Source organism: Nycticebus coucang, chromosome 13 (assembly GCF_027406575.1).
Source record: "Nycticebus coucang isolate mNycCou1 chromosome 13, mNycCou1.pri, whole genome shotgun sequence".
NCBI classification, from domain to species: domain Eukaryota; kingdom Metazoa; phylum Chordata; class Mammalia; order Primates; family Lorisidae; genus Nycticebus; species Nycticebus coucang.
The window spans coordinates 101,818,432-101,836,484 of NC_069792.1; the positions used below are offsets into that span (position 1 = coordinate 101,818,432).

At 53.1% G+C, this 18,053-nt stretch overlaps 1 protein-coding gene across 2 annotated transcripts in view; it reads right to left on the reverse strand.

Moving 5' to 3' along the window:
* Positions 1 to 1,763: 1,763 nt before the first annotated feature.
* The window catches only part of ZC3H3 (zinc finger CCCH-type containing 3), an 83,364-nt gene continuing 67,074 nt past the window's right edge, over positions 1,764 to 18,053 (reverse strand). Inside the window, exons 9-12 of one of the 2 annotated variants that reach the window (XR_008373907.1) lie at positions 16,060 to 16,191; positions 4,953 to 5,137; positions 4,066 to 4,228; positions 1,764 to 2,171 (exon numbers count right to left, since the gene is read on the reverse strand). Coding sequence is in view for 1 of the 2 variants with exons in the window: in XM_053559325.1 (XP_053415300.1) it covers positions 2,140 to 2,171; positions 4,066 to 4,397; positions 4,953 to 5,137; positions 16,060 to 16,191 (681 nt within the window). In the remaining variant the exon portion in view is untranslated. Of the gene's footprint in view, positions 2,172 to 4,065; positions 4,398 to 4,952; positions 5,138 to 16,059; positions 16,192 to 18,053 lie in introns of both variants that reach the window. The other variant, XM_053559325.1, reaches the window with a different exon arrangement.

Sequence of the window (18,053 nt, forward strand, 5' to 3'; positions counted from 1 at the left end):
TAATTGTGGAATAATATTGTGGATCCAAAGGGAGGCTGGGAGGTGAGCGACTAGAGGTGAGCTGGACCAAGAGGAGGGAGCCCTTTGTGGAGGGCCTGGTGGGGGCATCTCAGGAGCTGGGGGAGGAGGTGAGAGGTGGGAGTGCATGCAAAGGACCAGTGGCCACAGAGGGAGTGGCGCCAGAGGCCCGTCCTAAGCAGCTGGCTGCAGTCCCCTGGGTGAGCACAGGATTCAAGACCACTTAGCTTTTGGAGGGAGGAGGGAGAAGGTAGGGCTGCAGAGCGGCCAGGGCAAGCTGCCAGCTCCTCCAGGGCCCACACCATGGTTGGTAAAGAGAGGTCTCAGGGAGGTACCCAGGTCCACCAGGGGATGGCTGAGCCAGAACACAAGGCCTTGTAAACATCCGGCCCCAGATGTGCTCAGCCAGTGAGGGGATAGGCCCAGCAGAAGCGATCTTTTTTCCACCCACAGCCTGGCAGTGGGGTCACTCCGGGTATTGACTGGGGGTAGGGAGGGCTTTTCTTCCAGCCAGGTACAACTTCCAGAGTCCGTCTCCCGCCTGAAGCTGGCTGTAGTGGGGTCATAGACTGTGCCCAGGGCTATAGTGGGGTCACAGGCTGTGCCTAGGGCTTCAGGGCAATGGAACGGGAGGATCATGGCAGAAATGACCACAAATACACACACCGCCACAGGACCTGTGGCCAGGCGCCCCTCTGGGGTGGAACATGGGACCCTACACCCAAGCTGGCCAGGGCCTTTTGCAGGACGAGTGTCCTTCCCGCTTGGGTGTGGCTCAGGTTCTGGGACTTGCTTTGGCCAAGGGGACCCTTGGGGACATGGAGCGGGTAAAGCCCAAACTGAACAAGTAACGAGCACTGAGTGATGCTCCGGCCAGCACTGGCCCAGAACAGGGAGCAGGACATGGGCTCACGCGGAGCAGCGACTCTGGCTGAGGCACATGCTGCCAGGGGGAGCCAGGCCTTGGCTGCTGGAGCCGGTTTGTTACTTGGCAGCCCATGAGGAAAGACTGGCACAAAAACGGAGGTGCCAGGAAGCCCCAGGAGGGGAGCGGGCCCACCTTGCCCAGGGGCCACCCCTCATTTCTCCAGAGGTGAAGGGGATGGAGAAGGTGGATCTCTCTTTTTTTTTTTTTTTTTTGTAGAGACACTCTCGCTTTATGGCCCTCGGTAGAGTGCCATGGCATCACACAGCTCACAGCAACCTCCAACTCCTGGGCTCAAGTGATTCTCTTGCCTCAGCCTCCCGAGTAGCTGGGACTACAGGCGTCCGCCACAATGCCTGGCTATTTTTTTGTTGCAGTTCGGCCGGGACCGGGTTTCAACCCACCACCCTCGGTATATGGGGTCAGCACCTTACTGACTGAGCCACAGGCGCTGCCCAGAAGGTGGATCTCTTGAGTGCCCCAGACCTCTCCAGACTTTGCCAACTGACAAAATCCTTAGCCAGGTCCTTCAGAAGTGGGCACTCCATGAGGGGATCCAGGAGTCTGGACAAGCTGTCCCCTCCTTCAAGCTGGGCCACTTCCTCACCACGGCCCCAGAGTGCACCCTCTCATCCTTTTTCCACCCAGGTCACACTGGCTCAGCCATGCGGAGAGGCAACTCAGACCCTCTAAACCATCCCAGGGAGGTAGGAAAGTGGGGCCCAATGCTTGTGCCCAGAGTGCCGTGCCTCCTGCCTGCTATCTCTCTCCCGTTTAGGTCCAGGGTCCAGTGTGGTAGTCAGGACAGGCCAGTCAGACACAGGGTAGAACCTTTATTGCTGAACACAAAAAGCCTGCTGGGGAAGTCTGGCTAGAGCCTCTTCCCCAGGGCAGAAGTCCTGGGTGGACAGGGCTGAGGTGGACGCACCACACGCCATCTGCCACACCCACAGTGGGGGCAGGCCCAGAGGGTGAGCGCAAGGGTCCAGGGGTGAGGAGGATGGGGTGAAGGGGTGGCTGGACAGCAGCCCAGCCTGAGGGGGTAGGCGAGGGCCTGGGCACATACTGATCAGTGGGCTGAGAGCCAGGTGGGCAGAGCAGTGCCCCTGTGGCCCCAGGTAGGCTAGGTGGCGGTGGCCCCTCCTTCCTCTCCAGGGACGAGAATCTGAGGTAGGTGCAGGCTGGTCCCCGGGTCCTCACAGACGCGGTTTGATGTGCAGAGGCTTCCCTGTGCAGAGGGCAAAAGTCAGGTGCCAGGTGACCCCAGCACAGCGGAGCCTCCCCACTCTAAAGCTCCGGTCTAGGGCTCAGGATGGGGAGATTCTGTCAGCCCCATCCTGAGCACAGGCTTGCACAGCAAGGCTTCAGAGATGTCAGGGAGGGCAGCTTCTGTCGCCCTTGGTAGAGTGCCATTGTGTCATAGCTCACAGCAACCTCAGACTCTGGGGCTCAAGAGACCCTCTTGCCTCAGTTTTTCATTTTTAGTAGTCACAGGGTCTCACTCTTGCTCAGGCTGGTCTCAAATTCATGAGCTCAAGTGATCCACCCACCTCAGCCTCCCAGAGTTTTAGGATTACAGGCGTGAGCCATCGTGCCCAGCTGGGGAGGGCAGCTTCTAACAGGACGCTGGCCTCCAGCCTCTGTGCCTGCCTAGCCATGGTAGGCATGGACCATGGGGTGGAGGGGCCTGAGTCCAGAACTTTCCAAGGCCTGGGAAGCAGCTGGGTGGGCTGGGGGCAGGGTCCCTGGTGGGAACCACAACAGTGGGCAGCTGAGCCATGGACACCAGGTGTGAGCAGGTATGTGCTACACACTCACACCTGGGAGCCAGGCTGCCACACACACACACACACACACACACACGAAGGAAACGAGCTGTATCACGCTGCCCCTTCAATGTGGAGAGCTGGGATGTATGTGAGCAGCTGGGCTGTGGGGGTGGGAGCAGAGCAGAGACTCCCATGTAGGGAGAGGCTGGCAGGGTCTGGAAGCGGAAAGGGTGAGAGGCAGAGGGTCATGTCCTGGGGCTCCTGTCTGGTGAGCACACACTCACTGGCACCAGAAACTCATACTGTGCCCATGAATTCACCAGACCCCCCTCACAGGCCCCCCGTATCCCACTGACTACACAATGCCTTTGCATGTCTGCCCATGGCATGGCACCACTCATGCCCACCTTTCCTAAAGCATTCCCTTTTTAGGGCTGCTGATGCCACTCCCTCATGCAGGCTGGGGGCCCAGGCCTATGGAGCGCACTGGCTTCTGTCCCACCGGCCCTGCCCCTGCTGTGGCCATGTCAGCAGGTGCAGCCAAATTTCTGGTCCAGAGGCTGTACGGCCCACCTTGACCTGTCCCTCCAGCTCACGTCTTGGCTAGGCCTCTGGAGCCCTTCCTGGGCATCGCCTCCCCCAACCCCCTGCACACAGGCCCCTCAGCACCCTGCCCACTCCGGGGCCATGGGATTGGCTCCCATGTTCCTGAAGTTTGAAAGAAAAGCCTCAGACCCCACCTGCTTTGTCCACCCTAGCGAGGTCCTGACAGAGGGAGCTGGTACCCCGCCCCAGGGGTAGGGGTCTGGCCACAGCTTCACACCCAGAAGCGGAGGCTGTGAGTAGGCAGGCAGCTGCCCCTCCATAGTGGGCATCTGAGCATGCTCAGCGGGGCTGTTAGAGGAGGCTGCAGCAGCATCTCCCATTAACGTTACGACCGTGAAATATGACAATAAAATGATAGCCGTATGGTCGCAAATGCGCAGCCTGCTGAGCTGCGTGGGGTTTATCGTCACTCAAACGCGCGGAGGGCTGTAAAATGTTTACAGAAAGGGTCGTTTGCAGCCATAAAATCCTCTTTTCTCTCCTAAACAAGGCTGAGTGGAGCCATTTACCAAGCCCCAAATGTTCATCAGGGGAGAGGGAACATCTGTTCTCTCCAGGAGTGTGCAGTGATCTTCCAGAACAAATTAACAGAAATGGGTGCTTTCTAATTAAATCAACCCTCGTCTGTGGGGGCTGCTCGGGCGGCCACTGCCAGGCTCGGACCTCAGCTGGCCCTGCCCCATGGGCCCCTGAACCCGAGGTGTGCATTTGAAAAGCCCCTGTGCCCAAGCTGGGTGGGCTGCCTACCTGAGTCCTTAGTTGGGGGTTTCCTTGGGGTCCGGGCCCTGGGCTGGCCTCCTGGGCTCGGTGAGGACTGCAGGGAGATGAAGGCAGGCAGCTTGCTGAGGCTACTAGAGCCTGTCACCGTTGTCACAGCAGAGGCGGCCTCTTCCTGGAGAGACGGCTCCTCCTGGTCCGAGGAGGAGGGGGGTGAGGAAGGGGAGGGGGATGAGGGACAGGGGAAGGAGGGGGAGGCCTTTGATGATACAGGAGAGGTTGAGACTGATGCTGACACCCCTGGGGAGGAGGGGCGGGGGGAGCTGGGCGTCTGTCTGGTGGGCCGTGCTCCTGAGGGCTTCCTGCAGGGAAGGAGGGAGCAGAGTGGAGGGAGTGGCTGGGCCCGTGAACTGGCCCCTCCCTGCCACATTCTCCCCCAATAGCCACATTCTCCTCCTGTTGTATTGCCATCTGGGGCAAAACTTGAGGCTCCAGGTCGAAGCCCAGCCCTTGGCCCAGGGATGGGCTGGTTATAGGCCTTCTACCTGAGGAGCTGTGGTCTCAAGGGCCCTGAGACCCACCTGCACCTCCTAGGGCCTCAGCTTCTTCTGCATGGGGCTCCATAGCCCATGTAGCAGGTGGGCTGCCCAGGGGAAGCCAAGCCTCTCCAGGGGACTGGGCTCCTTCCCTTCTCCTGGAGAAGGGATTTCTGTCTTTGAGAAGCCCCTGTCTTCCTCTGGGAATGTCTCTGGCCCTATCTAGCTTTGGGGACCCTCCCTAGAGGTCATCTGATCCTCAGCCTTAGACCCAGGCCAAAGAGCTGGGGTAAGGGATCCTCCCTAGAGGGTCTTGAATGTCCCCCAAAGCCAGGAGGGTCCACCCCAGGCTCACACACATAACAGATACTGCCGCATCACCTGGGCCCGTGGCTGCCTGAGGCCCTGCTCCTGGTGGGGCTGTCACTGGGCTCCAGGGTGGAGGGTACAGCTGCCCGCCGGCTGTTGCATTTCTGGTTGCGGTGGAGCAGCTGGCACTGGGCCCCGCGGGGACATGCGCCCCTGCGGGCAAAGTCGGGGCACAGCAACGTGTGCTTCTTCTTGCACTGGGGAGAGAAGGGCGTGGTGGGTGGCCGGGTGGAGGCTCCTGTTGTAAGCTCAGGCCACCAGGCCAGAGTGGCTTCACCAGGGCTCACACCCCTCACTCCCCCACGAGGTGCCTTCAGTGATCCATGGTCCTGGGCACAGACTGAGAGCAGGGACTGGGCCAGCCCAGGCATTCCCATATTCTGTGGCTAGGCTACTGTTCAGGGCTCTGCCTGCCCACTACCTCTGCCAGGCCCTGGCTGCCTGTTCTGGCATGTGTGGAGGGAGCCCTGCGGGAGGTGGGCACGGCTTGAGGCCTAGTGGGTAGCTTGCAGGCTTTGAGCTAGGCTGGGGGATGGGGCAGGTCGGCCAAGGCCAGGCCACACTGGGCCAGGGCTGGGCTGGCCACCAGATCCATAGCACCTGTCATGGCGCTAATTATACCCATGGGTAAGGGGCAGCGCCAGCCGGCAGGTGATCTGGGCAGCGGTGCAGGCTCAGCTCAGCCCACTTCTCCCACAGGGAAACACGAAGCCTCTACCCAAGGACTCAGTGGCCCAGGCTGGATCCAGAAGGCCCAGGGAACAGGGTTGGGTCCCACCTTTCTCAGCCCTCCCCATCCCTCCTGGGCTCCCCTGCCCCCCACCCCCACTACCCCTTGCAGCTGGCTCAAGGGAGCGACTTGGAGAGGGGAGGCAAATCAGCTGCATGGGGCACGCCTCACGGAACCAGGCGGCCCCAGGGCCAGCCCAGACAAATTCACTGCCAAACCCACCAAGGGTCAAACTCAAAACCAGCCCTGGAGCCAGAACACCTCCCATGATGCCTCCATATGGGGCACAGACTAGCACAACCCCATGGAAATACATGTCCATAGCCTTAAAACCACTTCCTCCCAGGCCCCATAACCTCCCTGCCAGGAATCCATCTTCAGTCTGGGGTTCCAGGCCTGCTCTCAGCACCAGGACTGGGCCTGGTGGGAGGACCTCTCTGGAGCACATGCTGATCTTCGTCAGCTTGTGGGGCCAGCTGCACTGTGGGAGCAGCTGTCTCCTCAGAGCCCTAAACACCACTCCCCACTCTGGCTCCCAAGCCGAAGGCAGCTGAAGGTCAGTGCTCCTTCCTTCCATGTGGAGCGGAGTCCCTTCTGCAATGGGCCTGGTCAGTGGCACAGGTACCTGATCCCCTGGGGCCCGTCCTCCAGGCGCCTGCAGCTGGGATAGACACAGTGGGCTGACGGCAGAACCAAGCTGCAGGTGCTTCAGGGACCCAGGGGGTGAGGCCTCCTGGAGACCAAGGGCAATTTGGGTAGGTAGAGGAAGCAAGAGACACAGGGCCAGACCCGCGCCAGACAAGAAGAGAACTGCTGCCGGCAGGTGTATGTGTGGGGCCTGAGAGCAAATGGGCGCCTGAGGGCTCAGGTCCCACAAGACCAGCACTGCAGGCACTGCCACGTGGCTCAGATCCACTAACAGCCCCAGACAAGAGTGGATACAGGCTCGGCGCCTGTTGCTCAGCAGTTAAGGCGCTGGCCACATATCCCGGGGCTGGTGGGTTCAAACCCAGCCCCAGCCTGCTAAACAACAATAACTACAACAACAAAAAAATAGCTGGGCGCCTATAGTCCTAGCTACTCAGGAGGTTGAGATAAGAGAATTGCCTGAGCCCAAGAGTTTGAGGTTGCTGTGAGCTATGATGCCACGGCACTCTACCGGGGATAACAAAGTGAGACTGTCTAAAAAAAGAAAGAAAAGTAAAAAATAAATTTAAAAAATCCAAAACAAGTAAAACAATTTCAACATGTAATCAAGGAAAAATTAGAAATTCAATTTTCTGCACTCCTTTTCTCCTATTAAGTCATGATGTACATCTGCAGAGCCCCCCACTTGATGTCAGCTGCACTTCAGGCTTTCAGTGACCACTGTGTGATCAGCCTGGGTCCAGGCTGCCCTGTGACCATCTTTCATCCAGGGGCACTGTATCCATTGTTTGTTTGTTTTGAGACAGAATCTCATATGCCCTCGGTAGAGTGCTGTAGTGTCACAGATCACAGCAACCTCAACCTCTTGGGCTTAAGCGATTGTCTTACCTCAGCCATGACTGCAAATACTAGGGCCACAATTTGTGATGAGTGTTTTGTTAAGATACAAAAGTCATTAACCTTGTGGGTGGAAGACAGGAACAGAAACATGTTCCAATTGACAGCAACTGGGTTCTAAACTGTCCATAGTTTCAGGCATCCACTGGGAATCCTGAAATTTACAACCTAAAGATGAGGGGGTCTACTGAAAGAGCTATACTAAAAGACACTATAAACAAATCAAAATGAAATTCTAAAATCTGTTCAAGTAACCTACAGGAAGCCAAGAAAATTAAACAGAAAAACTCAGAAGGAAAAAACACCAGAAAGAACTAATAGAAAACAAAAAAATCAAATGGCAAACTTAAGCCTTCTAATACAGCAATAACCACACTAAATGTAAATAGTCTAAATATACCAATTAAACGACAGACATTGGTTGTTTATCTGCTAAACTATCTGCTATCTACAAGAAAGTCACTTCAAATATGATGTGTAGGTAAATTAAAATTAAAAAGAGAGAAAAAAGATATATCATGCAAACTTAATCCAAAGAAAACTGAAGTGCCTATATTAATATCAGATAAAGAAGACTTCAGAGTAATGAACATTATTGGAGACAGAGAGGAGCACTGTATAATACTAAAAGCGTCAATATATCAAGAAGACATAGCAATTCTAAATCTATGTGCACCAAACAAAAGAGCTGTAAAATATGTGGTAGAAGATAGGATATGAAAGAAGAAAAGACAAATCCACAATTACAGTTAGAGATGTCAACATACTTCCCTCAACAATTGAAAACTAGGGTGGTGCCTGTGGCTCAGTCGGTAGGGCGCCGGCCCCATATGCCGAGGGTGGCAGGTTCAAACCCAGCCCCGGCTGAACTACAACCAAAAAATAGCTGGGCGTTGTGGCGGGTGCCTGTAGTCCCAGCTACTCGGGAGGCTGAGGCAAGAGAATTGCTTCAGCCCAGGAGTTGGAGGTTGCTGCGAACTGTGTGAGGCCACGGCACTCTACTGAGGGCGATTAAGTGAGACTCTGTCTCTACAAACAAAAAAAAAAAAAAAAAAAAATTGAAAACTAGATAGAAAATTAGCAAGGATATAGAACTCTTAATACTTTAACTAGCAAAATCTATTAGACATTTATAGAACACTTCGCCCAACGGTGGTGGAATATACGTCTCCAAGGACCCATGAAACAAATATCAAGATAGACTATATCCTGGGCCATAACACAAACTTTAAGAAACTTAAAAGAATTGGTCTTCTTAAAAGAATTGGGTGCGGTAGCTCTCGCCTGAAATCCCAGCACTCTGGGAGGCTGAGACAGATGGATTGCCTGAGTTCACAGGTTTAAGACCAGCCTGAGCAAGAGCAAGGCCCAGTCTCTAAAAATAGCCGGGCATTGTGGTAGGCGCCTGTAGTCCCAGCTACTTGGGAGGCTGAAGCAAGAGAATTGCTTGAGCCCAAGAGTTTGAGGTTAAGGGAGATTGAGTGAGACTCTGTCTCAAAAAGAAAAAAGAAAGAAAGAAACTTAGAGGAATTAAAAACATGGAGAGTGTATTCTTCACCATGATGGGATTAAACTAGAAATCAATGATAGAAAGATAACAGGAAAATCTCCAGACACCTGGAAGCTAAGCAACACACTTCTAAATAATCCACAGGTAAAATAGAAAGTCTTAAGGGAAATCTAAAAACCAGAAATGAAAATATGACAGCTCAAAATTTGTGGGACACAATTAACTAAACTCATATATTAGAAAAAAGGAAAAGTTTCAAATCAATAATCTAAGGTCCCACTTCAAGAACCCATAGAGGGTATTAAAAAAAGAACAAAATAAATCCAAAGCAAGCAGAAAGAAAGAAATAATAAGAGAAAGCAATGAAATTGGAAAAAAAAAAAAAAAACCAGCCAGGCACTGTGGCAGGCATCTGTCGTCTCAGCTACTGGGAAGGTTGAGGCAGGAGGATCATATGAGCACAGGAGTCTGAGGTTGCTGTGATCTATCATGACACCGCAGCACTCTACTTGGGGCACAGAGTGTGACTCTGTCTCAACAACAACAATAACAAAGAAAACAGAATCAATACAATCAACAAACCTATAGCAAAACTAACAATGAATAATAAGAAAAGTTGCAAATTTTCATGAACAGGAATAAAATTTCTAATATTACTATAGACCCTGACCCTATAGACATCACAAGGTAATTAGGAAATACTTCCAACAATTCTACACACATAAATTTGACAACTTAGATGAAATGGACCAATTCCTACAAATATGCAATTTACCTAAAGTGAAGAAGAATAGAAAATCTGACTAGACCTATACATGTTAAGGAAGTTAAATCAGTAATCAAAACCCTCCCAAGATAAAAAGGTCCAAGACTAGATGGCTTTACTGGAGAATTCTGCTAAAGCATTTAAAGAAGAATTAATACTAATTCTTTTCAAACTCTTCCAAACAATTGAAGCAAAGGAAACATTTCCTAACTCAATATATGAGGCCAGCATCACCTTGACACCAAAAACAGAGAAAAGGGAACCTCAGACCAATATTCTTTATGTGTACAGATGTAAAAATCCTTAACAAAATACTAGAAAAACAAATTCAGCAACATATTAAAAGGATTATACACCACAACCAAATGGAATTTATTCCCAGAATGCAAGGACGGTTTAACATACAAAAATCAGTCAATACAACTGATTATGACTGACTTCTGATTCAACGTGGCCAATGTCATTAGTTGATCACCTTAACAAAACAAGGGGGGGAAACTATAAGATCATCTCAATTAGTGTAGAAAAACATTTAACAAAATTCAATACCCTTTCATGATAAAATCCCCCAGTAAACTAGAGATAGAAGAGAATTCAACATGATAAACACCACATATGAAAAGCCTACAGTTATCATTATATTCAAAGATGAAAAATGAAAGCACTTTCCTTTAAGACAAGGAGCAAGACAAGGGTGCCACTTTTGCCACTTCCATTCAACATAGTAGTGAAGTTCTACTCAGAGCAATTAATTATGCAAGAAAAAGAAATAAAAGGCATCTAAATCAGAAAGGAAGCAGTAGAAGAGTCTGCAGACAACATGACCTCACATGCAGAAAACCCTAAAGAAGCCACAAAAACTCTGTTAGAGTTAATACATGAATTAAACAAGTTGTGGGAAGATGTGGAGAAACTGGAACCCTGAGCCCTGCTGGTAGGAACGTAAATGATATAGCCACTATGGAACAATCTGGCTATTCCTCAAAAAACTAAATACAGAATTACCATATAACCCAGCAATTGCACTTCTACACACATACCCAAAGGAAGTGAAAGAGAGGACTTGAAAAGACACTTGGGCGTCAGCGTTGCCTACAGTGTTATTCACAGTAGCTGAAAGGCAGAAACACTCGTACATCCATCAACCAATGAATTAACAGAACGTCATGTATACGCACAATGGTGTATAGAAAAGGAATGAACTCTGACACACACTACAGTATGATGAACCCTGACAACGCTGCGCTAAGTGAGAGAACCAGACATCGTATGCTTTCATGTACACGACAGGCAAATCCACTGAGATAAGCAGGCTGTGATTGCTAGGGAGGGGAAATGAAGGTCACTGCCGGGGGTCACAATGTTTCCATTAGGGGTGATAAAGTTTGAGGAAAAGATAGTGGTGATGGTTGCACAATACTATGAATGTAACTAATGCTACTTATACTTAAAAATGGTTAAAACAGCAAATTCTGTGTTATATGTATTTTAACTACAATTAAACAAATTAATAATGTAAGGCAGTGCCTGTAGCTCAAAGGAGTAGGGCACCAGCCCCATATGCCGGAGGTGGCAGGTTCAAACCCAGCCCCAGACAAAAACTGCAAAAAACCCCCCAGAAAACAAATTAATAACAGTACACCAAACCCACTGAGCTGCACATCTGCCTGGGTGACTCAGTAAAGCTGAGACACAAGAGACCAACAAGCACACGCAGTGCCCCACGTCACCAGGCCGGGCAGATGCAAACCACCCACAAGTAAGGTGTCCCTCCACACGCACCGGGTGACCATAGCCAAAAGACACACCGGCAGGTCTTGCGAAGATGTAAACAAAACAAAACCTTCATTCACTTCTGGGGGGAAGTAAAATAGTGGAGCAGTTTTAGAAAAGTCGTTAAACAAGAGTTGCCTCTGACCCAGGATTTCCCCTCCTAGGTATCAACCCAAAAGGAAAAAAACTGCATCCACTCAGAGACCTGCACGCAGATGCTCACACTGTTCAGAACAGGCCCACCTGGGAGCAATTCAAATGAGCGGGCAACTAAGTGTGGTAAGCGCATGGTGGGCTTACTCTGGCAGAGTGTGGACGGCAGGCTGGCACATGCTGTGGCGTGCACAGGTCTCGCAGATTCAGAGCACACCAAAGAAGCCAAAAGACAGACACTGAGGACTGTGTTGTACGGGGCCACCTACATGGAATGCCCAGAGCAGAAACTCACAAGATAGAAAGGAGACAGTATTGCCTGGAAAGAGAGGTGGGAGGACTGGGGAGCTGGGTTGACTACAAAGAGCTAAGGGGACTTGGGGTGCTGGGAATGTTCCAAAATTGGGCTGCAAGTTTGATCAACGTTGTAAATTTACTAAAACCCAATGACTCACATACCTACAATGAGCGAACTTTATGGTATGTAAATCGTACCTCAATAAAGCTGTTTATGTTTCTTTATCCCCTTTCTTGTTCATTTCGTTTGTTTGTTTGTTTTTGTTTTTGGAGACTTGGTCACCCCCGGTAGTATGCCATGGCAGCAGAGCTCACAGCAACCTCAAACTCTTGGGCTCAAGCGATTCTCTTGCCTCAGCCTCCCGAGTAGCGGAGACTACTACGCCACAACGCCCGGCTATTTTTTAGAGACAAGGTCTCACTCTGGCTCAGGCTGGTCTTGACCATGAGCTCAGGCAATCCATGGCCTGGGCCTCCCATCGTGCTAGGATTATAGGTGTGAGCCACCACACCTGGCCCCTCGTTTGTTTTTTTTTTTGAGACAGCGTCTCACTCTGTCACCTAGGTTGGAATGAAGTGGTGTCATCACAACTCACTGCAGCCTCCAACTCCTGGGCTCAAGTGATCCTCCTGCCTCCCAATGTGCTAGTAGTTCGGGCATAAGCCCATGACCACTGGAGGGTTTATTTTGTTTTAAGTGGCATCATAAGGCCCAGGGTTGGGATGCACTACATGAAGAAGCATTAAGTGAGGTCATGTCTTACCTCACCAAACATTCAGATGGTTAATGGCTCATACCACTAACACTTAGAGAACTTTCCCCACAGACTACAAATTTCCACACTGACCTTTTTAATCAGTCACCATCTGCCTTTGAGGTAAGTAACAACATTATCTCAATTTTACATAAAAGGCAACTGAGGCCCAGAGGATGAAGTCACTTGTGCAGGGTCACCGCTACAGGTAGACAGGGGTCCATCCCCGAACCCCCAGCTGTCACTTATGCCACAGCAGAGGATGCAGAACACCCTCTGTGACCACAAGTGAGGACGGGTCCCACATGAAACCCCCCAGAGCACAGCATGGAAGGACTCCCATAAGGGATGAAGGGTTCAGCCTAAGGGGGGGGGGTAGAGATGGGAAGACACTGTTCATGACCAAAATGAAGAAAGGTGGTGTCCAGAGGACAGAGGAGCTCCCATCAGCCATGGGGGAAAGCAGGGGGAGAGGGAGCCACCGCAAGAGGGAATCCCTGGTGAGTTGGCTCGTGCTGAGAGATGAGACCTTAGACTCAGGCCCCCTTTCAGGCAGCACCCTATGCAGGGGCAGGGTGGGCCAGAGTGGTCAGCAGAGGCCCCCATGCAGGGGCTGCAAACACAGAGGGCCGGGCTGCAGCAGTCAGAAGGGGCGCATTGAGCGGCAGCTGCCCTGCGCACGCACACACGCGAGGGACTGGCAACAGCAACACTCAGTTGCCATAAGCACACGCAGTGCCCAGTGCCTGACTTTTTCTTTTTCTTTTTTGAGACAGAGTCTCAAGCTGTTGCCCTGGGTAGAGTGCCGCTGGCGTCACAACTCACAGCAACCTCAAATTCTTGGGCTCAAAGCTATTCTTTTGCCTCAGCCTCCCAAGTAGCTGGGACTATAGGCACCACCACAACACCTGGCTATTTATTTTTTTGCAGTTGTTGTTGTTTTAGTTGGCCTGGGGCCGGGTTCAAACCCACCAACCTTGGTGTATGTGGCCAGCACCCTACCCACTGAGCTACAGGCACCGCCCACCTGACTTTTTGAGACAGAGTCTCACTTTGTCACCCTCAGTAGAGTGCCATGGCATCACGGTTCACGCCAACCTCAAACTCTTGGGCTCAACTTGCCTAAGCCTCCCGAGTAGCTGGGACTATTAGGTGCCTGCCACAATACCTGGTTATTTTTAGAGACAGGGTCTCAATCTTGCTCAGACTGGTCTCAAACCCCTGAACTCAGGCAATCTACCTGCCTCAGCCTCCCAGAATGCTAGGATTATAGGCGTAAGCCCCTGCGCCCAGTCAGCCCCTGACTTTTAAACAGGCCCACAAGGAACCAGGCCTCCCTGGGGGAGAGGCTGCCCCAGAGCTGAGAGGAAGTACCTAAAAAATGTTGGAGTGAGTCACAAGGAACAAAAACAGCTAGAAGGGCCTCCCTCTGGCCACATCTGGGGGCAACGTAAGCATTCAGTTAAAGGATGGTGACAATGGACTGTGGCCCACTGAAGGACATGGCGCCCAGGCACGCACTGCAGCACACACAGGGAGCGGACCCGTGGGGAAAGCCAGCTCACAAAGGCTATGACGGAGTTGCACTGGGCAGATGAGAAGCGTCAGTGGCTGTCAGGACTCATGGGCAAAGGTGGGTTTTCCGGAATCTCAAAGAGTCTCCCCATAAAACATGTGGCCCCCAGCAAGAGACCAAGGGAGGAGCTGAGCCAACATCAGCTTTGGCGAGCAGGCAAGAGTGCTGTCAGCACCAAGGCAATGAAGAAAATCACAGCACCAGACCCGTGACACTCTGCTCACTTGAGAGGACACACAAGCCCCTGCCCTCCTCCCGGCCAAGGCAAAGACATCCCACAAACAACAGGCCTGTAATCCTGAGTTTATCCTGGAGCCCAAAAGGCACAGAAGGGCTGCTCCCAAGATGGACAACCTGGCTGAGGCGGGAAGGCTCACATCTGAGCCTCAAGCCTCCAGCAACCCCATGGCCCCCCAAAAGGGGGAACAGTGGAGACTGAGTCCCAGCCTAAACTATTCACCAAGAAAGGGAGCGCACCTCTTTAACAAGCCCTCGCTTTATGAAGCAAGGTTAACAATTTCACTTGATTCAGTGGAATATTATAAACTCTCCAGGGCCCATTTGAGGACTTCTACTTCAGGCGCAAGGTGACGACTCAGCACTTTTTATATTATTTAGAGAATAAAATTAACCCTCACAGGCCCAGGCTGCTGCCTCTCCTCCCTCCGGATCTGGCCGGCTCAGCGCTTTCCCATATATAATTACAAGCTGCTATCCATCACAGGAGCGTGGCGCGGACACACCAAAGGCACGCAGTAAGCACTTCCACTAATAGAAGCAGGGCTTAAATATCACTCTGATGTTTTCAATGCAATTGGAATATTTTACAATGACCGGCCATTGATAGCCCCTGTGCCCACCCCCTAGCAGGCCCCGGGGCACTGAGCCTACCTGCCCACCCGTTGGCCTAGTGGCAGGAGGAGCTGGGGGCTGCTTCTAGGCACCCACTGTCTCATGTTCTCTTTGGAAGTGGGTATGGGCCATACCACTGGGGTGAACAGATCCAGGGAGGGGACATGGTGAGGACCGACCAGCTGCAGAGGACTGTGCACGAGGAGGGAGGGACTGTGTTAGCCAGAGAGGGCGGTCCCTCCAGGCTGCAGGCCCAGCTGCACAAGGCTTCTGGGGAGACCTCTCCAGAGCCCCCACCCAGGGCCACACTCTCCCTCAGCCTCCTACAGCACTCCTCAGCCACTGGCCCAGGTGAGGCCTGGGAGCCTCCTCTAGGCTGAGGTAGGCAGCAACTGAGGGGAGAGGCAGAGGAAACCCAGTCCCCAGCGAGCCTGGGCCTAACTCCTCAGCCGCCTCCCTAGCTCCTCATGGGGCACTGGGTGCCCAGCATTGAGCTCCAGCCGCAGCTCATCCAGCCTCTGAGCTGCTGCCCAGGACACCCTACGGCTCTGCCCCAGACCCAGGAAGGTGGGAGCACCCCACCCACCACCTGCCTTCCTGGAGAGGCTGCTGGCCCCACTCTTATCCTAGGCCCTGACCTCTGATACCCCTTTCATCCTACCCCTTCCTACCCAAGACCTGACCTCTGACACCCCCTCCTACCCAAGGCCTGACCTCTGATGCCCCCTTCACCCCACCCCACATCTGCACAAGGCCTGACCTCCAACACCCCTGTACCCCACCCAACTCCTGTGTAAGGCCTGACCTCCGACATCCCTTCACCGTACCCCACTCCTGCAGGTCTGACCTCTTGAAACCCCTTCCATGACAGCCTCTCTCAGCACCAGCCTTTTGGGCTGTGCAGCTGAGCCCTTGCCCCACCACTTACACCTGGCTCTGCTACACTGGTGGGACCTGGGTCGTCTGGCCTCACTTTCCTGAGGTTCAGACTCCACCCTGCCCTGGTGCTGTGTGACCCTGGGTGAGTCACTGAACCTCTCTGCGACATATGTGAGGTGGACATGATGACTATGACCACCTCATACGGTGCTGAGAAGTGCTTAAAAGGACAACTAGGTTGCAGGAAGTACCCAGCCCAGCAGCACCGGCCCTGGCCCCTCACCTTCATGCCCAGGGGACAGTAGCCTTTGAGGAAGTCACTGCAGACCTCAGCCTTCCGGGACACGTAGACGTGGCTGTAGGGACAGTTACTGTTGCTGCAGATCCCCTTCAGGAAGTAGGAGCACACGGGCATCTGGGGGGAGGACAGGTGGTGAGAGCCAGCAGACCTGCCCAGCTGTGCTCTGGCCCACCCACTCAGCACACCTCAGTATACAGGGAAGAATGTTAGTGATCAGCAGCTGCCAAGGCCCCAGGAGATAGGGTGCCAGGAGACGGACTACGGATGGAGACCCTGGACCCAGCCCAAGGCATAAATGGACACGGGGTGCTGACCAGCAGGACTGAGGGGTGAGGGGGCTGCCTGCTCAGAGGTCAGAACGCAGTGACCAGCACACCTGCCCCTCACTCTGCCTAGGTAAGGATTCAGGGCAGCTGGTGTGCTGTCCTGACCCCCGAGTTTTTCTCCTGCTCTGACCTTACCTAGCGTCCAGGGCTTGGGGGTGGCAGCCAGGGCCCTGGTATTAGCCTGAGGCCTAGGCTGTCCTCACAGCCCCTGTTGGGGGGCAGTGTCTGGGGGAGGTGTCTTATAGGCCTGGAATGCCAGCAGAGGGCTCTGTAGCCCAGGGCTGGAGGCTGGGGTGGCAGGAAGAGCCCAGAGCAGCCTGGATGCCAGAAGCCCAGGGTGGGAAGGCCGAGGGGAGCCTTGCAGGAGACACAGGTGGGCAGGAGCCCACCCTGGCTAGTGTGAGCAGGTGGGTCTATGTAGAGGCTGTGTGGCCCAGTAACACTAATAGCCACTGGCCACGGTCACTGGGCTGGGAGAGGGAGATGCAACTTATCCCCTCCCAAGTGGGGGAAACTGAGTCCTGAGGGGCAGGCACTGGGCTGCAGCGACCCAAGAAGCAGGGGGCTCCTGACTTTGTTGGAAGGAAGACAGCTCCCTTCCCTTTCATGTAAGCCAGCTGCCAGCTCCTCCCTGGGCTGGGATGGGGCGGTGTTACTGTCCTGCCTCAGACTACAGCCCACACCTCAGACTACAGCCCACACCTCAGACTACAGCCTACACCTCAGACTACAGCCCACACAGAGCCCTGGCCTTTCTCCAGGCCTGTCACCACCACTCCTCAGTCTGCCCACCTTACCCCCACCTACTTGAGGAGCCCTGGGCAGACTCAGAGGCTTTAAAATGTTGTCACTTTTCTGGGGCAAGGTGGGAGAGGGGTGAAGGGAAAGGACCCTGTCTGAGACCAAGAAGGAAGGAGAAAGGCCCTAGGTGAGTCCCAGAGCTGGGAGCAGGAAGGAGGGAGACAGGAAGAAACAAAGGGTGATTTAACAAGCAAGAGTTTATTTTTAATTGTCTTTTAACTGCAGCCACAGAGGGGAGAAGGGTTGGGGAGGGGAGAGGGGCTGGGAGCCCGTTTGGGGCTGGTGGTGGTGGGCTGCAGACAATTCCCTTAATGTGGTTTTTGATATAGAGCCCAAATTAGCTCTAATAAAAAGGGATAATAAAGCCAACTCTTACACCAAGCGCATCCAGGAGGGGCTGCGAGCAGGCTGTTACCAAGAGGAAACTGCATTCTCATTTCAATTAACCTTGTTTGCACCCCACCACGTCCACACAAATAACAATAACATTAATTCAGGGCACTGGTGCGGTGTCCACATTAGACAGCTTGGAATGCGCACCGGCTTTGGAGCTGGGAGCTAATGAACCCGAAACTCGACGTGAATTTCCAAATTGCTCACAAAAGAGTTTCAGAGCTCTATTAGGGAAAAAAATGCTGATTCTTTTCAAGTCCCTCAAGGGGAAAAGCTGTGGGAGCAGCAGCAGCAGCAGCAGCTCCCCCGTGCCATCTCACCCTGCTGCAGGCACTCACATAGGCTCCTCCCCAACCCAGGTGCTGTGGCCACATCTGGGGGCTGGGCACTCCCCATGGGCCAGCGAGTGGGCCTTGGGCATGCGACACTATGGGAAGGACTCCAGCCCCCAGGCTC